At 44.8% G+C, this 26,584-nt stretch overlaps 2 protein-coding genes and 1 non-coding gene across 4 annotated transcripts in view; 2 read left to right on the top strand and 1 right to left on the bottom strand.

Moving 5' to 3' along the window:
- The window catches only part of SYN1 (synapsin I), a 45,714-nt gene that overhangs the window by 14,192 nt on the left and 4,938 nt on the right, over positions 1 to 26,584 (top strand). For both annotated transcript variants that reach the window (XM_035289371.3, XM_003735723.6), the window contains exons 4-6: positions 400 to 556; positions 712 to 801; positions 25,581 to 25,643. In XM_035289371.3, the coding sequence (XP_035145262.1) occupies positions 400 to 556; positions 712 to 801; positions 25,581 to 25,643 (310 nt within the window). The remainder of the gene's footprint in view (positions 1 to 399; positions 557 to 711; positions 802 to 25,580; positions 25,644 to 26,584) is intronic.
- Positions 2,105 to 2,211, top strand: LOC118150719 (U6 spliceosomal RNA). Its single transcript, XR_004738872.1, has one exon. It is a non-coding gene; the product is annotated as a U6 spliceosomal RNA (small nuclear RNA).
- TIMP1 (TIMP metallopeptidase inhibitor 1) lies at positions 15,956 to 20,482 on the bottom strand. The gene is made up of 6 exons (XM_002762825.6): positions 20,444 to 20,482; positions 19,092 to 19,220; positions 17,719 to 17,798; positions 17,407 to 17,533; positions 17,073 to 17,197; positions 15,956 to 16,224 (listed from the first exon to the last, which is right to left on the bottom strand). Exons 2-6 carry the CDS (start codon positions 19,210 to 19,212, stop codon positions 16,054 to 16,056), a joined length of 624 nt encoding a protein of 207 aa, XP_002762871.1. The 5' UTR covers positions 19,213 to 19,220; positions 20,444 to 20,482; the 3' UTR covers positions 15,956 to 16,053.

Raw genomic sequence — 26,584 nt, 5'->3', positions numbered from 1 at the left:
AGGAGTGATCCATGCAGATATCTAGTGGGGAAGTGCTTTAGGCAGACAGAACAGCCTTTATAAAGGTCCTGAGGTTAGAATTCATTCTGGGCAGAACACTGAAGACAGCTGGCAGTTTGAGAGACTGTGACCAGGGAGTTATCAGAGCTGTGTGGGTAAGGTGCAAGCTGACCTTGCTCAGAAGGGAACAGGTAGGAAAGGCTTAAAGGGGGTCACCAGGTGGGCAGAAGGTAGAAAGGGTGCACTAGGCAGAGAGAACAGCTTTGCACATGTGTGCAGAGGCGAAAAACCACTTTGCAATTTCTGGGAGCTATGGAGATTTAGAAACTTGGTCTTTGTTTTGAGAGTGATAGGGAGCTTCTGGGGGAACTCTCAACACTCCTACCCCTGCCACACCAGGTCTCTGAAGCCGGATTTTGTGCTGATCCGCCAGCACGCCTTCAGCATGGCACGTAACGGAGACTACCGCAGTTTGGTCATTGGGCTGCAATATGCTGGAATCCCCAGTGTTAATTCCTTGCATTCTGTCTACAACTTCTGTGACAAGCCCTGGGTGGTAAGTAACAGGAAGGGTGCCACTGGCAGAGGGAATAGCTCATGCATGCCTGTGGGAGCTTGAAACCACTCTACGATTTGGGGGAAGTGAGGATGTTCAGAAGCTTAGAGGTTCCCAGTGAAAGACTCACTGACCAGCTCTCTTGGTTCTCATAGTTTGCCCAGATGGTTCGACTGCACAAGAAACTGGGGACAGAAGAATTCCCTCTAATTGATCAGACCTTCTACCCCAATCACAAAGAAATGGTGAGTTTGGGGAAAATATAGTGGGCAGGAGGGAAGAGTCATAACTACTGCAATAATATTAAATATTGGTATGTTATCAGCAGTGTGATATCAAGAGTGTGGCTGCTGTGTGCAGGTGGAGGCAGAAGTTGCTTTGTGATAGGGTCTACCATAAATTTTCTAACTTTTGCAAGGAAAACTAAATCATGATCCATTCCAATATTTATCAGATCCTGTTGTTCATGTTATCTATTTTTGCCATTATTAAAAACCGATTTCTAATGTGAATTGATAGAATTAATGTAATGAACCAGAATATATTACATATAGAAATCAAGTCATTATTACTAACATTGTCAAATATTCCTCCTGATACAAATTTTACTTATATTCAAATTAGGGTTGCCAATAACATTTATCAATAGTAATGTTATAAATTCGGCCAGGCGCGGTGGCTCATGCCTATAATCCCAGCACTTTGGGAGGCCAAGGCTGGTGGATCACGAGATCAGGGTTTCGAGACCAGCCTGGCCAAGATGGTGAAACTCCACCTCTATAAAAAATACAAAAATTAGCTGGGTGTGGTGGTGTACACCTGTAATCCCAGCTACTCAGGAGGCTGGGGCAGAACAATCACTTGAACCCGGGAGGCGAAGGTTGCAATAAGCCGAGATCATGCTGCTGCACTCCAGCCTGGGTGATAGAGTGAGACTCCATCTCAAAAAATAGAAAATAATTAATAATAAATAAGTTAAAATGTTTACAAATAGACATTGAAGTTGGTTACTATTATACAATGTAATCACTAACATTACAAATTATCACTAATACTATGTTATTGTTACTATTGTAAATTATGAGTACCTATGTTATGAAATCATAGCTCCTAGTAAAAACTGAATAATCATTACTAATATCGTCAAAGATTATTGCTGTTATTACCAATGATTATTGATATTATAAATTATGCTCTGATGTAGATTATAAATACCTGTTTTGAATTATATTAGCATGGCATGCAATGGAGACTACCACAGTTTGGTCATTGGGCTACAGTATGCCATAATAAAATATGCTGAATATTTAAATAATAGAAATTGAATTATCACTGCTAATTTCATCAAATATAACAACTAATATTACAATGTATTATAGTGTTACTAATTAAGTTCATTAGTATAAATGATTAGTACCTATGTTGTAAGTTGTTATAATTATTTTTAAAAAAATTTAAACCCAAAATGGGAGGATCTCTTGAGCCAGAAGTTTGAGACCAGCCTGGGCAACATAGTGAGACCCCATCTCTACAAAAAATTCAAAAATCGTGCTCGCTTCGGCAGCACATATACTAAAATTGGAACGATACAGAGAAGATTAGCATGGCCCCTGCGCAAGGATGACACGCAAATTCGTGAAGCGTTCCATATTTAAAAAAAAAAATTCAAAAATTACCCGGGCATGGTGACATGTACCTGTAGTTCCAGCTACTTGGGTGGCTGAGGTGGGAGGATTGCCTGAGCCATGGAGGTTGAGGCTGCAGTGAGCCGTGACAGCACCACTGCACCCCATTCTGGGCAACAGAGTGAGACCCTGTCTCAAAACATTAAATAAATAAGTAAATAAAATTAAACCATTACTACAAACAGTGTGAAAATTGTTACAGATATAATTACTACCAGTGTTAAGATCACTAATATAAACTATGAGTACCTGTGTTTTGAATTATCTTATAGTTCCTAATAGAAAAAAATTACTAATGTGGTTAACATTCTAACTGCTATTATTAAAAAATCACTAATATTAAAATTTTGATTACTGATATAAATTATGAGTACCACAGTCATGAATCAAATTTTGGTTACGAATAGAAATTAAATAATTGTTACTAATGCCAATTTATGTAAGTAATTTTGTCAATTTTTACAAATATTACAAAATTATGTTTACTCATGTAAATGATCACCAAATTTATGACTAAAATTACAATTAAATATCAATATTAACCCAACATTATCAACTTGATTAAATAAACATTGCTACTAATATTAGCAGTTCTTATCATATTACAAATTACGGTCACTGATACATGTCAACAGTGTTATAAATTAAGTTTATTTACAGATAAAGATTGAATCATTAGGTTTTCGGGGTGTTTTTTGTTTGTTTTTGAGATGGAGTCTCTCTCTGTCACCAGGCTGGAGTGCAGTGGCACAATCTCGGCTCACTGCAAACCTCCACCTCCCGGGTTCAAGCGATTCTTCTGCCTCAACCTCCCAAGTAGCTGGGACTGCAGGTGCACACCACCACGCCCAGCTAATTTTTCTATTTTTAGTAGAGACAGGGTTTCAACGTGTTGGTCAGGATGGTCTCGATCTCTTGACCTTGTGATACGCCTGCCTCAGCCTCCCAAAGTGCTGGGATTACAGGTGTGAGCCACCATGCCTGGCCTGAATCATTAGTTTTAAAGAAACCCAATTTGTTTATTATTATTATTATTCTACATTCTTTGAGAGACAGTAGAGCAGAATGTGCTTAAGAGCATGAACTCTGGAAACAGAATTTCTGTATGAGAATCTTACCTCCACAACTTATTAGCTGCTTAACACAGGAAAAGTTACTCAAACGCTCTGTACTCCAACTTACTCATCTGTAAAATGTAGATAATAATAGTTCCTGCCTCATATATTTTGTGTGAGAATGAAATTACTTAGTAAATGTAAAGTGTCTATAACAATGCATCTGGCATATATTAACTGCTACCTAAGTGTTGACAAATTTCTCCTTCTATTCTTAGTTGGTTGAGTACTTTTGTTGTGAAAGGATGTTGGATATTGTCAAATGCTTCTGTGTTTATTGACATGATTGTGTGGATTTTGTCCTTTATTCTGTGAATACAGTATAGTAAATTGATTTTCATGCAAGTTGATGCATTCATAAGTTTGTTTGTGATGTGTCTAGGTGTAGACATTTGCATTCCTAGGCTAAACCTCATTTGGCCTTGGTATAAATCCTTTTTGTACATTGTGGGATTCAGTTTGTGATTATTTTGTTAAGGATTATTGTATCTATATTCATAAGAGACATTCCTCTGTAGTTTTCTTATGATGTCTTTGTCTGGTTTTGGTATCAGGATAATAAAGGCCTCATAGAATAAGTTGGACAGTGTTCCCTTTTCTTCTATTTTTGGAAAGATCTTCTGAAGATTGGCATTAATTTTTTTCTCTTTTTTTGAGACAGGGTCTTGCTGTGTTACTCAGGCTGGTCTTGAACTCCAGGGCTCAAGCGATCCTCCTGCTTTGGCCTTCCAAAATGCTAGAATTATAGGCATGAGCCACCATTCCTGGCTGGCATTAATTCTTTTTAAATGTTTGGTAAAATTCATCAGTGAAGACGTCTGGTCCTGGGTATTTCTTCATAGGAAGTTTTTCTTATTCCTAATTCAATCTCTTCCCTTGTTATAGGTCTATTCAGATTTTCTATTTCTTCTTGAGTCAGTTTTGGTAGTTTGTGTCTTTCTAGGAATTTGTCCATTTCATCTAGGTTTTCTAACTTGTTGGCACATAATTGTTCACAGTATTCTCTTATAACACTTGTTGTTTCTGTAAGGTCAGTACTATGTCCACTCTTTCATTCCTGATTTTAGTAATTAGAGTTTTCTGCCTTTTTGTTTCTTAGTCTAAAGGTTTGTCAATTTTATTGATCTTTTCAAAGAACCAAATTTTTGTTGCATTTGTTTCTCTATTTTTTAAATTCTTTTTTTGTTTTCTCTGTGCGCGCGTGTGTGTGTGTGTGTGTGTGTGTGTGTGTGTGTGTGGTTTTTCGTTTCCTTTTTCTTTTTTCTTTTTTTGCAGAGTCCCACTCTCCTGCCAGGCTGGAGTGCAGTGGTGGGATCTTGGCTCACTGCAACCTCTGCCTCCTCGGTTCAAGCGATTCTCCTGCCTCGGCCTCTCTAGTAGCTGAGATTACAGGCGTGTGCCACCACACCCAGCTAATTTTTGTATTTTTAGTAGAGACGGGGTTTCACCATGTTGGCCAGAATGGTCTTGATCCCTTGACCTCATGATCTGCCTGCCTCGACCTCCCAAAGTTCTGGGATTATAGGTGTGAGCCACCGTGCCTGGCCTATTTTTAAAATTCTTTATGTTATTTATTTCCACTCTTATCTTTATTGCTTTTTTCCTTCTGCTTGCTTTGAACTTAGTTTGCTTTTCTTTTTTTAATTTTCTAGAAAAAATAGAAGATTAGGTTACTGATTTTTTTTTTTTTTTAAGTTGGAGTCTCACTCTGTTGCCCAGGCTGGAGTACAGTGGTGTGATCTTGGCTCACTGCAACCTCCACCTCCCTGGTTTGAGCAATTCTCTTGCCTCGGCCTCCAAAGTAGCTGGGATTACAGGCTGCTAATTCTTGTATTTTTAGTAGAGATGGGGTTTCACCATGTTGGCCAGGCCAGTATTGAATTCCTGACCTCATGATCTTCCCGCTTTGGCCTCCCAAAGTGCTGGGATTATAAGCGTGAGCCACCGTGCCTGGCCAGGTTATTGATTTTGATATATCTTTCTTGTTTTTAGATATAGGCAGTTACAACTATGATTTTTCCTTTAAGCACCACTTTAGCTGCATCCCTTACATTTTGATATGTTGTGTGTTCATTTTCATTCATCTCAGAGTATCTTCTAATTTCCCTTGTGATTTCTTCTTTGATCTATTGGTTATTTATGAATGTATTACTTTCCACATATTTGTAAAATTTTCAAATTTTCTTCTGTTTTTGATGTCTAATTTCACTCCATTGTGGCCAGAGAACATATTTTGTATGATTTCAATCCATTTCAGTTTACTGAGATTTGTTTTCTGGTTTAACATTGAATCTGTCCTGGAGAATGTTCCATGTGCACTGAAGAAGAATGTGTGTTCTGCCACTGTAGGGGGAAGTGTTCTATAGATGTCTATTAGGTCTAATGGGTTTATAGCATTATTCAAATCTTCCTTATTGGCCAGGCACAGTAGCTCACGCCTGTAATTCCAGCACCTTGGAAGTCTGAGGCAGATGGATCTCTTAAGTGCAGAAGTTTGAGACCAGCCTGGGCTACATGGCAAAACCCCATCTCTACAAAAAATATAAATAAATAAATAAATTTTTAAAAATAGCCACATGGTGGCACATGTCTGGCTATTCAAGAGGCTGAGGTGGGAGGATCACTTGAGCCCAGAAAGCAGAGCTCAGTGAGCTGAGATTGTGCCACTGCACTCCAGCCTGGGTGACAGAGTGAGACCACATCTCCAAAAAAATAACTTCCTTGTTAATTCCTAGTTGTTTTATCCATTTCTTTAAGTGGGATATTGAAGTCTCAATCTATAATTGTTGAATTGTCTATCTCTGTCTCCAATTCTGCCTGCTTTTATTTCACATATTTTGTGCTGTGTTGTTAGGTGCATATATGTTTATCATTGTTAAATCTTCTTAATAAACTGACCATTTTATGATTATATAATGTTTTTCATCCTCTGTGCCTTTTAACCCTTTACCATTTGCCATGAGAATACTCTCTGGTGGCACTTGCAGCTGCAGTGTTTATCCCAAGATAATTTTCCCACAAACGATCTCATTTTTATTATTATTTTCACATCACTCTAGTATATCAACTTTGGAAACAAAATACAACATTCTATTTATAGCATTCTGTTTTTAGGAGTGGCATTTCCATTTACAAAATATAGCAATTCTCAATCGCTGAAAATGTCAAATCCTAGAAAATGTAGTATTCCTACAAATGATGTTAACATCGTTCTTAAACAGTTGTTGGCTGAAGATTCATTTGATGAATCTGACTTTTCCAAAATAGACAATTCTGATGATTCAGATGATTCTGATGTTAGTTCTACTTAGAAATAACTCCAAGAAGAATTTTTATTTTTTATTTTGACATTGAAAATCAGTCAGCTTTGCTTCAGCCTCAAAGAACATGTTTATGAAAAATCAAGTAAGCACTAGCAGTGAGCTGCACTTTTTTTTTCTAAGCAGGAAAAAGGTAAATTGCAGTGTTTAATTAACTTACATTATTGTAATTACTGATAGAGTTTGTGTTTGCAATTTTGCTATTTGTTTTCTATATCTTATTCGTTGTTTCTGTATTCCTCTATTAATGCCTTCTTTTATGTCAAACAGGTATTTTCTAGTGTACCACTTTTTATTTTTCTGTTGTTTTTTTCTATGTCTTTTATTTTTTTTTTAATTTTTAAAATTTTTATATATTTTTTTGAGAGAGGGTCTTGCTCTGTCACCCAGGCCAGAGTGCCGTGGTAGGAACATGTCTCACTGTAGCCACAACCTCCTGGACTCAAGCTACCCTCTTGCCTCAGCCTCCTGAATAGCTGGGACCACAGGCATATGCCACTATGCCCAGCTAATTTTTAATTTTTTTTTTTGAGACAGAGTCTTGCTCTGTCACCCAGGCTGGAGTGCAGTGGCGTGATCTCAGCTGACTGCAACCTCTGCCTCCTGGTTTCAAGCAATTCTCCTGCCTCAGCCTCCCAAGTAGCTGGGATTACGGGCGCCCACCACCACACCCAGCTAATGTTTTTGTATTTTTAGTAGAGGTGGGGTTTCACTATGTTGACCAGGCTGGTCTTGAACTCCTGACCTCATGATCCACACACCTTGGCTTCCAAAGTGCTGGGATTACAGGTGTGAGCCACTGTACCCAGGCAGTTTTTTATTTTTTTATAGAGATAGGATCTTGCCATGTTGCCCATGCTGGTCTTGAACTCCTGAGCTCAAGTTATCTACCCACCTTGGCCTCCCCAAGTGTTGGGATTATAGGCATGAGCAACTACACTTATTTTTTAGTCATTTCCCTAAGTATTACAATTAACATCTTTATATATCACTCCTGTTAGAATTAATACGAAATTAAGCTTAGTAATACAAAGAAATTGCCTCTATATAACTTTATTCCCTCATCTCTCCTTTGTGTTGTTATTGTCAAACAAATTACATCTTTACACATTGTGTGCCCATGAACATAGAGTTGTAGTTATTGCTTTATGTGTTGTCTTTTAAATCAAATAGGAGGAAAAAAGTGTTACAAGCAAAAAAAAAAATGCATTTATACTGTCTTTTATATTTACCTATGTAGTTAACTTTACAGGTGCTATTTATTCTTTATGTAGATTTACATTACTATCTAGTATCATTTTATTTCACCCCGAAGGACTCCCTTTAGCATTTCTTGTAGAAATGTGCTAGTGATGAATTATCTCATCTTTTGTTTATCTGTGAATGTCTTAATTTCACCTTCATTTTTGAAAGATAATTTTGCTGGATATAGTATTTTTTGTTTGGCAGTGTTTTTCTTTCAGTACTTTGAATATGTTGCCCTACTACCTTCTGACTTAAAGATTTCTAATGAGAAATTAGCTGCTAATCCTACTGAGGATTCCTTGCATATGATGAGTTACAGTTTCATTTCTCTTACTACTTTCAAGATTCTATCTTTAGCTTTTATAAATTTGTTTATGATGTGTCTGGGTGCATATCTCTTTGAATTTATCTTAGTTGGAGTCCAATGCACTTCTTAAATGCATAGATTAATGCTTTAAATCAAATTTGGGGGATTTTTAGCCATTATTCCTTCAAATAGTCATTATTGCACCATTTTTCCTCTCTTTCCCCTCTCCTTTTGGGACTTGCATTATATGGGTGTTTATATGCTTGATGGTGTTCCACAGACCTCTAGGACTGTGTTCATTTTGTTTACTTTTCTTTCTCTTCCTCAGATTGGATTAACTCACCTGACCTGTTTTCAAATTCACTTATTCTTTACTCTGCCAGCTCAAAGCTACTGTTGATCCTCTCTAGTGAATTTTTCATTTCAGTTATTATGCTTTTTATCTCCAGAATTTCTCTCTCTCTCTCTCTCTCTTTTTAAGATGGAGTTTCACTCTTGTCACCCAGGCTAGAGTGCACTGGTGCAATTTCAGCTCACTACAACCTCCACCTCCCAGGTTCAAATGATTCTCCTGCCTCAGCCTCCGGAATAGCTGGGATTACAGGCACACACCACCACGCCTGGCTAATTTTTGTATTTTTAGTAAAGAGGAGGTTTCACCATCTTGGCCAGGCTGGTCTCGAACTCCTGACCTCAAGTGATCCCACCTTGGCCTCCCAAAGTGTTGGGATTATAGGAGTGAGCCACCACGCCAGGCCCAGAATTTCTTTTTTATATAATTTCTCTTTATTGATACTCTCTACTTATTAGGATACTATTTTATCCTTTTTAAAAGTTCTTTAAACATAGTTTCCTTTAGTTTTTTGAAAATGTTAAAAATCACTGACTTACAGTTTTTGCCTATTAAGTCTAACGTCTGGGTTTCCTCAGGAACAGTGTTTGACTGCTTTTTTCCCTGTGTTTGGGCCACACTTTTTTGTCTCTTTGCATCTCTCATAAATTTTTGTCCAAAAATGGACATTTAAATAATATAATGTGGCAATTCTGGAAATCAGATTCTCCCTCCTCTTCAGGGTTTTTTTTTTGTTGCTTCATTTTGTTTTGTTTTTAGTGACTTTCCTGAACTAATTCTGTAAAGCCTAAGTTCTTTGTCATGTGTGGCCACCTAAGTCTCTGCTCCATTAGCTTAGTGTTCAGCTAATGATTGGACAGATATTTATTTAAATCACCTGAAACCAGTAAGTCTCCCAGACTTCGCTGGTGGACTCTGTGTGCATGGCATGTCGGAGTGTGCCTTTAATCCAAAGGCAGTCTGTTTACAACTTTGCCTTATCATTCATTTCCTGCTTGTGCAGAGTTTTGAGGTCAGGAGATCCTAGGCATAGGTACAGCCTTATGCATATTTGTGGTTTTCTAGATTCCCAGGCATATGTCAGAGTTTTTTAAACCCTGATAATGGACTGATAATGGTTATTACAGATTTTCCTTTTAAGTTTTCTTGATAAGCTTGTTGTTTGTCCTAAATGTTATCACTGCTGTGTTAAACAGTTGCTGCTAATTTTTCTGAAAAGCACCCTCAGAGAAAGCTGTTTATACCAGATGAGCCCCATGAGTGGAGTATTCCAGGAAAGTGCCAGACAGATCAAATAAAGAGAGTTCTCTGAAAATGAGGCTTTGGAGGAAGTCCAACCCTGTTCGGCCTCCTCCAATGGTTGCTGGTCTGCTAGTTTTCACCGGGATTGCAGGACTGTTGGTTTTCAAGGCTCTTGTGGAAGTGGGGAGAAGGGGATGTGTACAGAAGTTCAAATGCCACAAAGTTTCCTGTTGTTACCAAAATTTAGCCATTTTCTTGAAAAAACAAACAACAACAACAAAAAAAAAAACGCTTTCTGAATTGTAAACCTTGGTCAATTTCCAGAGTTCTGATAAGTTTGTTTTGACAATTTTTGCCAGTGTTCTCACTGCTTTTAAGGAGGAGAGGAGTTTCATAGGCTTTTACATCTCTGCTGACATCACCTCCAGGCATATCTTGTTCTTTCCCAGCCGTAGCACTAAGATAATAGAATTTCAAAGCCAAGATCTGGGAGCTAGATTTACTCATTGCTACTAGAATGTTCTTGCTTCAACTCTGGAAATCAGATTCTTCCCCCTCCTCAGGATTTGTTTTGCCCTCTTATTGTACAGAGCTAAGACATTTCATTTAGGTATATATAATTTCATATATAGGTGTATATATAGAATTTTATATATGTGTGTGAGTAGAAGAATCAAACTGTTTTTTTTCTTCTGCTCTCACAATACAATGTGTGGAGGCTTCTACACACACACACACACACACACACACACACACACACCAAGCAAGCAATTAATTCTGCAACAAATTAATATACCAGCTGGATGTCCTGCAATTCACTTCTGAAACGATCTACCTGGAGGATAGCATCAGATCACACAGGTCAAGGATGCAGTCCCACAAGACTAAGCTCTACTTCAGCAATGCTGATGGCAAGCCCCTGGTTATTTTACCTGTGGTTCTGACCAACTAGCTATAAATCGGTGTCCACGACCCTCTCCTGGAATTCAATTAGTTTGCTAGTGTGGCTCACAGAACTCAGGAAATTATTTACATGTTTGAGTCCAGGAGTTCAAGACCAGCCCGGACATGATTGGTTTATATAAACATGATTGGTTTCTTATAAAGAGTATTACATTACAAAGGATACAGATAAAGAGATGCAGAGGATGAAGCATGTGGGAAAGAGTACCGAGCTTCCATGCACCACCCCCAGGTAGCCACCCTCCAGGAACCCCACACGTTTGGCTATCCAGAAATTCTTCATCCTCTTCAGCCCTCCATGGAGACTTCATTGCATAGGCACGATTTGTAACTGTGTAGAAATGTGATGGGACAAACAGAGTCTGATCTTGTACTAACAGATTGGGGAAACCCAGCCAGGCCTGTCTGTTCAGAGTCTTAGACTCTCTCTGTAACATCCCTTCCTCCTGGGTACCGGGCAGGACTCTTTCTGAAAGGGAGGTCTATTTCTTTTTTCTGAGACAGAGTCTCACTCTGTTGCCCAGGTTGGAGTGTGGTGGTGTGATCTCGGCTCACTGCAGCCTCCGCTTCCCGGGCTCAAGAGATTCTCTTGCCTCAGCCTCCCAAGTAGCTGGGACTAGAGGTGTGCGTCACCACACCTGGCTAATTTTTTTGTATTCTTATTAAAGAGGGGGTTTCACCAGGTGTGAGCCACTGCACCCAGCCTTTTTTCTTTTTTCTTTTTTTGAGATGGAGTCTCACTCTGTTGCCCAGGCTGGAGTGAAGTGGCGTGATCTCGGCTCACTGAAACCTCTGCCTCCTGAGCTCAAGCAACCCTCCCACCTCAGCCTCCTGAGTAGCTGGGACCACAGGTGTATGCCACCACACCTAGCTAATTTTTTGTATTTTTGATAGAGATGGAGTTTCACCATGTTGCCCAGGCTGCTCTCAAACTCCTGAGCTCAAGCGATCTACCTGCCTTGGCCTCCCAAAGTGCTGGGATTACAGGCATGAGCCACTATGCCTGGTAATGTTGATTTAATGTTATATTTTTAAATGTAAGACATTAGCATGGTTGTAAAACCCAAAATATAAAAAAGACATCCACATATAAAAGAGAGAAACCTAGATGAAAATAAATAATTTGCTGAGGAAAAACACAGTTTACCAAAATTGACCCCATTAGAGGTTAACAAACCAATTTCCATCAAAGAAGTAGAGAAAGTTGTTAAGGAACTGCCCCATAAAAAAGCATCAGGCCCAGATGATTTCACAGGGGAATTCCACTGAAGTGCTAGAGACCAGCTAATCCCAATGGCCACACGAATTGTTCCACATAATGGACAATGAAGACAAACTTCCATATTATCTTTCTAAAGCAATTATAACATTAATAGCACAAAGAAAAGCAGAGACTGGGTCCAGTGGCTCACACCTATAATCCCAGCATTTTGGGAGGCTGAGGTGGTTGGATCACTTGAGATCAGGAGTTTGAGACCAGCCTGACCAACATGGTCAAACCTCATCTCTACTAAAAATATAAAAATTAGCTGGGCGTGGTGCTGCAAGCCTGTAGTCCCAGCTACTCTGGAGGCTGAGGCAGGAGAATAACTTGAACCCAGGAGGCAGAGGTTGAGTGAGAGGTAATGGCACTACTGCGCTCCAGCCTAGGTGATAGAGTGAGACTTTGTCTCAAAAAAAAAAAAGCATAGATCATTTTTACTATAAATATCAATGCAAAAACCCCAAATAAAATATTAACAAACAAATTCAAAACCACATTAAGGGTTAGCATGGTGGCTCACATTGTAATTCCAACACTTTGGAAGGCCAAGGCAGGAGGATCACTTGAGCCCAGGAGTTCAAGAACAGCCTGGTCAACATGGTGAAACCCCATCGCTACAAAAAAAAAAAAAACACACACACACAAAAAATTAGCCAGACATGGTGGCTAGCGTGCCTTTGTAGCATAGCACCAGCTACTCAGGAAGCTGAGGTGGGAAGATCACTTAAGTCCAGGAGTTTGAGGCTGCAGTGAGCCATGATCCCGCCACTGAACTCCAGTCTGGATGACAGAGAGAGACCTTGTCTCAAAAAATAAAAATAAAAAAGAATGCAGTAACAGCAGAACGTGAAATCAACATGCAGAAATCAGTAGTTTTTATATACACAAGTAACCAGATGGAAAATAAAATAGAAGAGAAAACATTTACAATAACAACCAAAAAGCCATAAAATATTTCGGGATAAGATCAGCAAGGGATGTACAAAGTGATATGAGGAAAAGTTTGAAACACTCCAGAAAGACACAGAGGTAGTCTTAGGCAGATGGAAAGACATTCCTTGTTCTTAAATAAAATGAATTAACATCGTGAAGATGGCAGTTCACCTTCTCAGGTCCTTATTTAATTTATACATTTAATATGATTCCCAAGAATAGACCTACCAACTTATATCTAGTGCTAGATGAGTTGATAGTAAAGTTCATATGAAAAAGCAAACATGCAAGAAAAACTAGGAAAACCCTGAAAAAGAGAAGTGACAATAGGGACTCGTACTCCCAGCCCACAGGGAATCTGATGCCTCTGCCACCAGACATATTACAAAGATTTTATCTTATTTATTTATTTGAGACAAAATCTTGCTCCGTTGCCCAGGCCAGAGTGCAGTGGCACCATCATAGCTCGCTGCAGCCTCGACCTCCTAGATTCCTTTAACCTCAGCCTCCTGAGTAGCTATGATTACAGGTGCATGTATAGCTAATTTTTTTATTGTTTATTTTGCAGAGGCAGGGTCTTGCTCTGTTGCCTAGGTTGATCTCAAACTCCTGGCCTCAAGCAGTCCTCCTGACTTGGCCTCCCAAAACTCTGGGATTACAGGCATGAACCACCATGCCCAGACTGAAGCTTTTATCATTTAAATACTGTGATGCTGACCTGTGAATAGACAGGCTGTCAGATTGAAGGAAGAAAAACAAAAGTCCAGGTATAGATCCGTGTACATATGGAAGTTTAGTGTATGATCAAAGTAGTGCCTCAAGTCACTAGAGGAAAGAGGGGCTTTTTAGTAAAGTTTCATTTTTGCCATCTAAATTCTTCATTCATCTGAAATTGATTTTCATATACAGTGTGAAAGAGGTAGGGATTGAGTTCATCTTTTTCCTTATAGGTAAGCCTTTGTCACCCACTGAGCTTGTATGCCACCTCTGTCATATATATACTAACTTTTTTTTTTGAGACGCGTTCTTGCTCTGCTGCCCAGGCTGGAGTGCAGTAGCACGATCTCGGCTCACTGCAGCCTCCGCCTCCCAGGTTCAAGCGATTCTCCCACCTCAGCCTCCCAAGTAGCTGGGATTACAGGAGCGCACCACCACACCCAGTTAACTTTTGCATTTTTAGTACAGACAGGGCTTCACCATGTTGGCTAGGCTGGTCTCAAACTACTGACCTCAGGTGATCACCTGCCTTGGCCTCCCAAATTGCTGGGATTACAGGCGTGGGCCACCGCGCCCGGCCTATACTGACATTTTATATATTTGTCCTGCAATTTCAGAACTCTCTTCTATTCCATTGGCTACTTTCTGTATGCCTGTACCAAGCCACACTACCTTAATAAGCTACCTTTTTGTCATTAATTCCTGGTGCCTGGTAAGGCAGCAGCACCTCCTGGCTGTTTTGTAACTATGTAGAGGCGACTGTTGTCAGGGACAGAGAGAACAGGACTTGAGACGCCAGGAAGAAGACAGAGTCAAGGGTGGGTAACAGAGGGCGGGCAGCAGAGGCATTAGAGTCCCTGCAGGCCAGCTTGCCACCGGGTTTCCCCCTTTGTTTCCCAGCTCTCTGTGTAGCATGGAGGGAATTTGTAGGAACAGTACTTGGAAGCCTTGGTGGGAAATTTGCCCAGCCTCCATCATGTGGTGGGAGACACATGCTGGGGACTCTGGGACCGATACCCCATCTATTCCCATCCAGGTCACAGGCTGCCAGGAGCCCTCTGAAGGCTGCTCAGCTCAACTGTGTCTAAATAAGTCACCACTGGGGCAGGGGAGACATGAGAACACCTGTTAAGCAGTTTAACTTCTCTTCACCCCACCTTCCCTCTCCTGGTCATGGCTACTGGTCACGCAGACTTGGGGAAGAGCTGCTGTCCCAATGGGGAATGGCCCTCCCTTGCCGCCGCCACTCAGGTGCAGCAGTATTTATGGAGGGCTCCAATTCCAAGGCCTTCTCTGGGCCCAGGATTCACAGTCCATTTGGGGTAAAGAAAGAAAAGGGGGTTCTGAGGTATTAATCACCAGAGTCAGGGATTTGGCTAATTTTTGTATTTTTAGTAGAGACGGGGGTTTTACCATGTTGGCCAGGCTGATCTCGACCTCCTGACCTCAAGTGATCCATCTGCCTCAGCCTCCCAAAGAGCTGCATTTCATTGCTGTCAGTATTTCCTTCCAAGTTGGTCAGGGGAGTGAGGGGGAGAAGTAGGGGAAGCAAGAGAAGGGCAGAGCTTGGGGATTTTGAGCTCGGGGATTTTGAGCTCATACCTTCTATCCATCCCACCTCTCCTCTGCCCCAAACAGCCCCTTCCAAGGAATGCCCTGCAGCGGTGGCTGGGAAGCCAGGGCCACCCCTTCTTCCCAAGTCCCCAGCTGGTTACTGTGGGATTCTGGGTGCCCTGGGTCCCCTTTCACTTAAGTCAGTTTCATGGTACAAAACCTGAGGGCAGGGACAGTAACACACGTTTGGATGGGGCATCCTCACTGGACAATATCAGGACTGTGCTTGAGGCAATGAGAGCCACTTGCCAACTGGTAGGTCATTTGTCAATGACTTTGTCTGGCAAGATGTGTGAATGGGGAATTTCCAATAAGGCAGTGATTTGTCAGCTGTGGGATCATTTATAACTAGAAAGCCCTGGGCAAACAGCAATTAGAAATCAGTATAAGAAAATATTTTAAAGTATTGACTGGAGAAATTAGTCAAAGGTTACAGTTGATAATGCAGGGTCAGTGACCATTACTGCTGTTGCCAATCTTCAGTGCTAATGCCAATGTTGAGAATTACTACCAGGACGTCAGAAATTAAGTAAAATATGAAAACCCGACACTCGGCATCCCTCATCCCCACTGGTCCAGGGTGCTCACACCAGGTCATCAGCAACATGGGTTTGTTCCCAGGCACTACACAGAAACAGTGTCTGCTGGGTGGTAATTCTTTATTTTATCGTCTGGAAGAAAGATGGGAGTGGGAATGGGGTGGACACTGCGCAGGCTTCAGCTTCCACTCCAGGCAGGATTCAGGCTATCCGGGACCGCAGGGACTGCCAGGTGCACATCCCTGGCTCCCGAGGCAGGCAGGCAAGGTGACGGGACTGGAAGCCCCTTTCAGAGCCTTGGAGGAGCTGGTCCGTCCACAAGCAATGAGTACCACTCTGCAGTTTGCAGGGGATGGATAAACAGGGAAACACCTGGAAGGGAAGAGGGAGACATCTCTGAGGGCTTCTCCTCCCTGCCTCCCCCATGTAGCAGAACTTCCTCTCCTCAGCTTTCATCACTGAGCTTCTGGGGAGACTTGCTCACCCCAGCAGAGTACATACCCCAGGATAGCCCCTCCCACTGGGGGAACTGTCACTGGGTTCTGCAAGGTAGCAGTAAGCCAGTAAATCAGTGTCCTGAAATGGTGGCTGGGGAATATAGACCCTGGGGGTCAGTCAGGCAGGTGGCCTGAGGAATTGTCCCAAAGGACAGGGGAAAACTGGCAGTAGTAAGAAGCCCCACCCGGTTGGCAGCTGAGGAGTTTAAGCACAGGAATAACCAGTGGGACTCCAAGATAGTCATTGGGCTCAGAGGACATCAGGGGCCTTCAGAGAACAGACTTGGACTAGCCAGGAGATCAATGTAACACCCTCTGGTGTCTGGAACAGTCAGAGCTGCAGAGGTGCAGATGTGCTGAGGAAGGGTCAGTGGGATTAGGGACCAGCACTTTGGGTTCTTGGAGAACATTCTAGGGAACCAATAACCAATCCCAGGGGCTCAGGAATAGACAGTGGGATTACAGAATAGTCACAAGGGAGAGTTACAGGGACCAGGGTCAGGCGATCACAGGGTATTTGACACAGGGCAAGGGAGCAGCCAGAATTTGTAAGGGAGCAGTCTTGGGCTTAGGGAAATAACAAGAGAGATCAGGGACAGCCCCTAGGGTTGGGGGGCAGCCACAGGGACACGGAATAGTCAGAGGGAGCAAGAAACAAGCCCATGGTTTAGAGAAGGGCCCCAGGAAGGATCTCCCGTTGGAGGTTGGGGTCCAGGCACTCACTGTACATTCCTCACAGCCAACAGAGTAGGTCTTGGTGAAGCCCCGGCGCTGAGCTAAGCTCAGACTGTTCCAGGGAACCACAAAACTGCAGGTGGTGATGTGCAAGAGTCCGTCCTGCAGTTTTCCTAGGAGGAAAAGGGGGGAAACCGACAAGCAGCTTGTGATTGGGTGAGCCACCGGGCGGGCAAAGGCCCAGCCTACTGATAGGCTGAAATTGGGGTGGTCCCCATTTCCAGTGGGGCCATTCCCATCAGAGCCTCGCCCCCTCCCGGTTGCTAGGCCGCGCCCCCAGGGACTGGTTGGCGTGGCACAGGGCGCGGGAACGGTGCCTCACCAGCGATGAGAAACTCCTCGCTGCGGTTGTGGGACCTGTGGAAGTATCCGCAGACACTCTCCATGGCGGGGGTGTAGACGAACCGGATGTCAGCGGTATCCCCTAAGGCCTGGAACCCTTTATACATCTGTTGATGGATGAGGGGAAGTGTCTCTTTTACTGACATAATCCTCCCATTCCACGTTCTTCCCTGAAGTCATATAGCATCCCGAGATCACAGCCAACTTTCTCGCACCAACCAGTGGCCAGAAGCTTCTGTTTTGACCAGGAGGAAGAGGTTAGAAAATGCTGGGAAAGGGGCAGGGGGAGTACCTTGGTCATCTTGATCTCATAACGCTGGTATAAGGTGGTCTGGTTGACTTCTGGTGCCCCCACGAACTTGGCCTTGATGACTGCAGGAGAGGAGGGAAATATGAGTCAAATGGACTGCATGAGCCAAAAAAATAAGATCATCATCTCATAATACCAGCAAAGTGTGTACATAAAGAGGGTTTATTGGATGCCAGACAGCACGCTAAGTGATTTACACACATTTGTTCATTGTTTCGTCTGTATGTTGAATGTCTCTCTTTGCCAGGCACTGCTTAAGCCATTTTCATATATTCATTTGTTCATTTACTCCACAAATATTTCGGAGTGCCCACTGTGTCCCAGACATTGTTCTGGGTGTTAGGGACACAGCAGTGAACAAAACACAGAGATCCCTTCCTTTGTGGAGTTCACATTCTAGCCAGGAGGAGACAGGCTAAGAACAAACAAAAGAAGTATATGGGAATGTTAGAAGATAGTAACGATAATGGGGAATTACACACCTGGGTAAGGGGATGACAAAGATTCTTTGCTTGACCAAACTTTACTCAGGCTCCTGAACCTTCTCCTAGGCCCATCTGTGCACTTCCTTGTAAAATTTAATTTTAGCAAACAGCCCTGGGATTAGTTTAGCAAGAACCCCTGTCCTCCATATCTGATCCTCCTCAGTCTCTGGTCATCCTTCTATCTGATCATCCTCAACGTCTGATCATCCTTGCTACCTGATCAGGTTCTTCATCTTCCACCATCCCCCAGGTGATGTGTGATTCTTCTGGCCTGCCTTCAGCAAGAATCCTGTTAGGTCGGTTTTGCCAGAATCCATTACCCCTGATGTTTCCTTTCAGTGATTTCCACCCACAGACCCTCACACTGGTCCTTGGCTGTACATTCCCACTGGCCCATGCTATATTCAGTGTTGAGCCCAATCTCTCCCCTCTGACTGCAAGATCCCATGGCAGTGGTTCCTATATCCATCACCATAGTCCTGAATATGGTCTTCCTTACTGTGTGCTATAATGAGTATCACTGAATATTTTTCTCTTTAACAGGAGATCAGGAGTACTAAGGGGCAGGGGTTAAAATTTTAAACAGGATGGCCAGGGAAGGCTATCCTGAGAAGGTGACGTTTGAGGCAGCCACCCATGTGGATACCTGGGGGGAAAGTGTACCAGGCAGAGGGAGCAGCCAGCAAGAAGGTCCTGTGGTAGGCTTGGGCCCGGAGTACACAAGGAAGTGTGAGGATGCCAGTGTGGCTAAAGCAGAGGAAGTGCAGGGGCAAGTGGAATCGATCCAGAGGTAAGTGACATTGTGAGCCCCACCAGACTGAGAGGGGAAACCAAGGCAGAGTGTGTGGGCTGAGTGGGATGAGAACTCACCAAGGTCAGAATTGCAGAAGGCCGTCTGTGGGTGGGGTTGGACACAGGTGCAGGCCCTGCTGGGGGCTATCAGCCACAGCAACAACAGGATGCCGGAAGCCAGGGGTGCAAAGGGGGCCATAGTTGGTTCTGCGGGAAAGGGGGATGTCAGGCAGGCCCCAGGCCAGCTGATCTGCAGACCTGGGCAGGTCATCCACCCCATCCCGCTCTGGGGCAACCTATGGAGGGGATTAGGGGACTGGATTTGGTCTTGAAGTGTTGGGGAATTTGGGGATTTTCAGGGGATTGGGGAGCCCAGAGGAATTTAGGATTTAGAGAGTTGGGAGAATTTAAGTTATTGAGGGACTGAGTGAGTTGCGGGATTATGGAGTTGTGGCACTTGGGGGAGGAGGGGGCTCAGGAATTTTGAGGAATGAGGGGATTGGGGAAGTCTGGAGGTTGAGGAGTTTGGGAGTGAGGAATTTGGGATTGGGGGGATGAATGAGTTTCGAGGAGGTGGAGAGCTTAGGGGTTGTGTATATTAAGAGATATGGGGGCTGGGGGATTTAGGGAGGTTAAGAATTTGGAGGAGGTTAGGGGTTTAGGGAGCTGGGGGAGTTTGGAGGTTGAAGGGGCTGGGGGAATTTGGGGGCTTAAAGCAATGGGGATACTTGAGGAATTTGAGGGCAAAAGAAGTTTGGGGCTGGGCGCAGTGGCTCACGCCTGTAATCCCAGCACTTTGGGAGGCCGAGGTGGGCAAATCATGAGGTTAGGAGATCGAGACCATCCTGGCTAACACGGTGAAATCCGGTCTCTACTAAAAATACAAAAAATCAGCCGGGCATGGTGGCAGGCGCCCGTAGTCCCAGCTACTCAGGAGACTGAGGCAGGAGAATCGCTTGAACCCAGGAGGTGGAGGAGGTTGCAGTGAGCCGAGATTCCGCCGCTGCACTCCAGCCTGAGTGACAGAGTGAGACTCCGTGTTTAAAAAAAAAAAATGGTTGGGAGTTTGGGAGCTGGGGGAGTTTAGGGAGCTGCAGGGATTTGCGATGGGGATTTAGGGGGCGATGAAGTTACGGGATGAAGGAGTTTGCGGCGGAGGTGGGAGATTTGGAAAGCATTTGTGATATTCAGGGGGGGGTCACGGGAGTTGGGGATGAATGTCAGGTGTTCTAGGGAGTTCGGAGCCTCGGGGCTGGGAAAGCGGTTTCAGCCTCGGACCCTCTTCCCCCTTGACTAGCCCAGGGTCCTGGTACCGGCAGGCCAAGCTGAGCAGACAGGCATTTGGCACTGGAGTGCACAGGCCTGGTGGCCAGCACCCAAGCTGCAAGCCAGCCCCAGTCCCTGCTGGGCCACCCTGGGGCCTTGCTTACCTCTGGTGTCTCTCTGGGTGCTGGATCTGCGGCGATGGCGGCAGGGCCTGAGCGCTAGAGGATAAATGTCCACGCTAGGGGCGGGGGTGGCAGCGGGTGCGGAAACCACAGGCCTCCAGGCTTCCTGGATGCATTACTCATCCACCCACCATCAGTGCAGAAGCCAAGGGGCGGGCCGGAGAAAGGAGATACACCCTCCTCCTCTCCCACCCTCCTCCTCTCCCTCCCCCTGGGCCTTGCCCAGGCCAGCCCCCTCCCCCATCTCCACGTCAGTCACTATTCCTTCCAAGCCGCCCCAGTGGAGAGCTTAGAGACAGCATTCACCCCAGCCTAGTCCCCTAGAGTCTCCAGAATCTATCCAATCACCCACATCCCCCAAGCTCCCTGTGGCTCAAACCCAAATTAGTTCAGTCCTTCAACATTTATTGTGCATCTACTGTGTGCCAAGCACACAAAAATCCCTTGTTTGGTATGTCTGACATGCTGGTGAGGGGTGGCAGAGAGGAAACAAGTTAAGTAGCAGGAATGGAGGGAGATAAAGCAGGTGAATGGGGAGGAATACAAAGTGGGGAAACTAAGGCACGGAGCAGTTAAGTGACTTATCCAGGATCAAAGAGTCAATACATGGCAGAACTGAGACTGGAACTCAGGTGGCCTAGAGCCAAAGCCAGGGTCTCAAAAAACACTGACAAATAGCTGGCATTTATATATCACCGACTGTATACTAAGCACTCAGTATAGTTTATCTCACTCAAAGATCACAACAAATCTCTGAGGTGGGTACCAGTTACTATTCCCATTTTACAGATGAGGAAATATGGGACGTAGAGGGACTGAAGACCTTTCCCAAGATCACAGGGTGTGGCCGGGATTCAAACTGAGGCTACCTGGTGCCAGGATTGTAACTCAGGAGTGGCACCATCCTAGCAGGCAGGGAATGGTGCGAGTGAATGAATAAGCATTGGGAAGGGGGTGGCTGTGAATGATGGTGGAAGAAGCAAGTGAGTGAGTCAGTAGAAAACCAATCCCCACCCCATGCTGCCCTGTGCCTTCCCCACGGACCTATGCCCTAGGTTGGGGTTAGGGTGGGGCAATCCTTGCCCACCAGCTTTTTGACAATGCAGAAATCTTCCCTGGGGTTCTGATGACCATCCTTAATTCGAGGAGGATAGATCCATCATAATAATGGTATTGATGATGGCAACCGCTTATTGAGCACTTTCTGTGTACTATGTGCTGACGTGTTTGTATAAATTATCTCATTCACTCACCATACTCCCTTGCTAATTAAGTTTGATTAACTCAGGTATGTTATCCCAATAACAAGAACACAACCAAAACTACCAGCAGCCCTCACGGAGTGCTTACTGCGTATCCAGCACTGTTCTGGGTGCGGAGGTGGGTGGGATGAGGAATGAGAAATTATCTAATGGGTACGATGTACACTATTTGGGTGATGGTGACACTAAAAGCCCAGACTCCACCACTATGCAATATATCTATGTCACAAAACTGCAGCTGTATCCCCTAAATCTTTTTTTTCTTTTTCTTTTTTTTTCCTTGTTTTCTTTTTTGAGATGGAGTCTCGCTCTTTCTCCCAGGCTGGAGTGCAGTGGTGCAGTCTCAGCTCACTGCAACCTCCGCCTCTGGGGTTCAAGAGATTCTCCTGTCTCAGCCTCCCAAGTAGCTGGCATTACAGGCACATGCCACCACGCCTAATTTTTGTATTTTTAGTAGAGACAGGTTTTATCATATTGGTCAGGCTGGTCTCGAACTCCTGACCTCAGGTGATTCGCCCTCCTTGGCCTCCCAAAGTGCTGGGATTACAGGCGTGAGCCACTGCGCCCAGCCTTCTAAATCTAATAAGAATGCATTTGGCAAGCCACAGTGGCTCATGCCTATAACCCCAGCACTTTGGAAGGCTGAGGCAGGCAGATTGCTTGAGCTCAGGAGCTCGAGACCAGTCTGGGCAACATGGTGAAACCCTGTCTCTATTTTAAAAAGGCCAGGTGTGGTGGCTCATGCCTGTAATCACAGCACTTTGTGAGGCCAGGGTAGGTGGATCACGAGTTCAAGAGATTGAGACCATCCTGGCCAACATGGTGAAACCCCATCTCTACTAAAAATACAAAAATTAGCTGGCCATGGTGGCATGTGCCTGTAATCCCAGCTACTCAGGAGGCTGAGGCAGGAGAATCACTTGAACCCAGGAGGCAGAGGTTGCGGTGAGCCAAGATCATGCCTCTGCACTCCAGCCCAAAGCACTGTTGTAAAGTCTTTTTTTTTTTGAGACGGAGTTTCGCTCTTATTACCCAGGCTGGAGTGCAATGGCGCTATCTCGGCTCACCACAACCTCCGCCTCCTGGGTTCAGGCAATTCTCCTGCCTCAGCCTCCTGAGTAGCTGGGATTACAGGCACGCGCCACCGTGCCCAGCTAATTTTTTTGTATTTTTAGTAGAGACGGAGTTTCACCATGTTGACCAGAATGGTCTCGATCTCTTGACCTCGTGATCCACCCGCCTTGGCCTCCCAAAATGCAGGGATGACAGGCATGAGCCACCGCGCCCGGCCCTTGTAAAGTCTTTTTACAGACATTATCTCATTTAGTCAATCCTGATTGCCTCTTTGTTCATTAATGTTAGTTAAGGAAGAGATGTTAAGCCAATAATAACAACAGTACTCAACACTTCTTGAGGATCGAGACTTACTGTATGCTCGATAGCATGTTGAGCATTTTTCCTGAAATAACTAACTTATTTCTCACAATATTCCTGTTAGATATAGCTCATGTTCTCATTACACAGATGAGGAAACTTAGACACAAAAGGACTGAGTGACCTGCCCAGGAATGAGAATGAAGAAATGGTTCTATGGGGGGGGCGGGAGATAAAAACAGGGAGGAAGGGAAGTAAACCAAAAAAAAAATCTGTAGGAGGTGATTGTGAAAGTGGGACAGTGAGAGTGAATGAGACCGGGGCTGAGTAACCTGGTGCCTCCGAGGGAGAAGTGAGGGGAGGGAAAGTCCTGCCTGGCTCCTCGCTGACTCTGGTTCTGACGCCAGCTCTTTGACTCTGAAACGTGAGTCAGCACAGAGTTTTGCCGACTGTTTACATTTGGAGTCCTGTGGATCTGGGTTATTGTGCATTTTTGAAATGGAGAGTGGGAGGGGTGTTCATGGAGGGGTGTCATATCAGGTGCTTGGGCCTCATTGTGCCCTTTGTACAGATGGGGAAACTGAGGCACAGAGAGGGGTTGTGACCTGCCTGGGGTCCTTCATGGCCTTAGGAAGAGGAAAGGCCAAGCTTCAGACCTAGGGCTTTCCAGGAGTTCTCAGAGTCAGAGTTCAAAGTGCCCTGCACGCACACACGTACAGGCACACACACATACACATAGTGTTACGTTCAGGCTCAAATCCAGAGAAAACAAGGACAGTTAACGAAAAGAGGCACCTGGAAATTGTCGGGGGAGGTATGAGTGTGTACGCACAGCCCTCTGGTGTGTTGTTTCCATTCCTGAGTCAGGCGTGTGCCTGTGTGTTTTGTGTGTTGCTTCTGGGAGTTGTCTACCTGCCTTGATAAAGCAGGTCTGGTCTGGGTTGCACATGTAACCGTGAGTGCCTTGTGCACTTCTGTGTGCTGTGCCTGGGTGGTACTGTATGCACCCGCCTTGGCATCATTTCCCTGGCCTGCTGCCCGGAGATGCCCCAAACCCCCGCCCCAACATCATGCCTCTCAGCCCACCTCATCATGACGCCAGTCATTTGGGAAATGAGGAAGGAGGGGTGCAGAGAGAGGCCTGAAGGTCAATCGGTCACCCTGAGTCTGCGGGCTTCCTGTGCCTGTCGGGAACTGGGAACCACCACCGCCCCAGCAGCCCCTCCGGGAATGCCATCTCTCTACCTTGTCAGCAAGAGGGAGGGCCACCAGAGGGGCGCTGTGCAGCCGTGCTGTGGGGGTGTGGGGAAGGGGCAGCCTAGGGCCTTTCAACCTGTTTCCTCTACTCCACCTGGGATCGGGGAGCCTGGTTTTCTCTACCCCACCTGGGATTCGGGGAGACTTGAGGTATCCCTCTCACCTGAATGTGTGTTTGTGTGTTCAGATGGGGGTACCCAGGAATGTTTTCTGCAAACTGAGTTGTGGGTGTCTCTGGTTGTGTGTAGCCTCTGTATTGCATATGTGGCAAGGCATGTTGTGTGTGTGTCTAGATATACTTTTTCTGTGCCGAGGTTGTGGCGTGGGTCTGTTACGGGTCTCACTGGTGATGTGAATGCCCAGAAGTGCATACACCTCTATGTGTTGTGTAGGGCCTTGTTTGTTGTGCATTTGCCTAGGGGTGCTGTGTGTGTGCTTGTGTGTTGAGTATGTGCCCGGTTCTGTGGAGTGTACCTCTGGAGTTTGTGTGCTCTTGATTGCATGTGTAATCTTTTGTGTTGTGTGTGTTCCACTGATGGTTATGTGGATTTGGGTGAGGGGAGTGAGCCTGGGTGGGTGTGTGCCCAAAACTATTGATCGTGTGCCTAAGGGTGTCAAGTGTGTACTGCCCAGGAGTGCTGGCTGCTGACCCAAGCTCTGGGCACCTGGATGGCTGAATGACTGTGTGAGTGTCTGTGCTGCTGGGAGCCTGCTGCTTTGAGCCTGTTTTGGCCATCAGTCTCAGTGTGCACTGGCATCTCTGGGTCTGGCAATATACATCTGACTTTATGTGTGCGGGTGAGACTTACGTACAAGGTTTGGCTGAGGGGTCCAGTCGCTACATGCTCACCACCACACCCACATACACACACGCACTGGCACACACTCACCTCACTATCATCCATCCATTGTAAAAACAAACTTTCTTTTTACTGGAAAAGTACCCCACGCTCATCCCCTGCCTCTGCCCGGGAAAGCAGGGGCGGGAAGTCTGGAACTTGGTGGTGGGGTGGAGGGAGGGACAGACAGGGCTCTGGGTTCAATTCTGGGCTTGGAGGCGGAGGCACTGTGTCACCCCCAGCTGCTGCCTGCCTGTCTCTGACCCATGTGTCCTGGGAAGTGGCTCATAATGTGGTTCCCACTGGCTAGGGTCCCCTCAGCACCACCCCACCCCTGGAGGTCGCCCTTTCTGCCCTGATCATGCCTCCTCTGCCTTTCCCCACCAGCTCAGCAGCACGACATACCCTGTGGTTGTGAAGATGGGGCATGCCCACTCTGGGATGGGCAAGGTGAGTCTCTAGCTGGGCTGTGCATAGGTAGATGTATGCAGTGCACACCAGTCATTCTGTGTGATCATGCATCCTGGGGTGTCATTGTCTATCAAGTTGGTGCAAAAGTAATTGTGGTTTTTGCCAGTTCTTTTTTTTGAGACTGAGTCTTGCTCTATTGCTCAGGCTGGAGTGCAGCACTGCAATCTTGGCTCACCGCAACCTCTGCCTCCAAGTTCAAGTGATTCTTCTGCCTCAGCCTCCTGAGTAGCTGGGATTGTAGGCGCCCAGTACCACGCCCGGCTAATTTTTGTATTTTTAGTAGAGACTGGCTTTCATCATATTGGCCAGTCTGGTCTCGAACTCCTGACCTTGTGATGCACCCGCCTCAGCCTCCCAAAGTGCTGGGATTACAGGCACGAGCCACTGCGCCTGACTGGTTTTTGCCAGTTCTTATGGTAAAAACTATAATTACTTTTGCACCAAACAGATTTTTATTTTCTCACATTCAGCTGATCTCATCCACCCATTTTTCCTCCCACATTCAGCCAATTTTGTGTGTCCTGTTATTTTGCTTCTGTCTCCAGCATTGTGTCTGTGTGTACATGCATGCCTGTGCCAAACACACACAAAGTGGTGTGATCGTTCATGTTCCAAAGTCTTGGGGTCCTGTATGCTTTACATCCGATTTTGTCTGTGTGTATGTAGAAAGCAGACTTGTAACTTGTGTCCGAGTTTCTATATCTTTGCGTGTTGTGTGTATAACTGGTTTTGTGTCTGTATGCCTATATTCATATATTGTATATACACAGGTTTTTCACAGCTTTAGTGAGAAAGAATTTACATACCCTAAACTCACCCATTTAAAGTGGACAATTCAATACTTGTTGATATGCTCAGTGTTCTACACACCCAGCTTTGTGTCTGTGTGTACATGTACAAAACAGGAGACCCACAAGTGT

Source organism: Callithrix jacchus, chromosome X (genome assembly GCF_049354715.1).
Source record: "Callithrix jacchus isolate 240 chromosome X, calJac240_pri, whole genome shotgun sequence".
NCBI classification, from domain to species: Eukaryota; Metazoa; Chordata; class Mammalia; order Primates; family Cebidae; genus Callithrix; species Callithrix jacchus.
The sequence above is the reverse complement of the archived record's forward strand: the minus strand, read 5'-3'. Positions and strand labels throughout refer to the sequence as shown.

Bases quoted from the DNA above. Each gene is read 5' to 3' on its own strand.
- TIMP1 (XM_002762825.6), bottom strand. From the start codon at position 19,212: ATGGCCCCCTTTGCACCCCTGGCTTCCGGCATCCTGTTGTTGCTGTGG. The intron at 17,799-19,091 runs GTGAGTTCTCAT...CCTCTCCTGCAG, and splicing joins CTTCTGCAATTCTGACCTTG to TCATCAAGGCCAAGTTCGTG. The intron at 17,534-17,718 runs GTACTCCCCCTG...ATCCATCAACAG, and splicing joins ATGAGATCAAGATGACCAAG to ATGTATAAAGGGTTCCAGGC.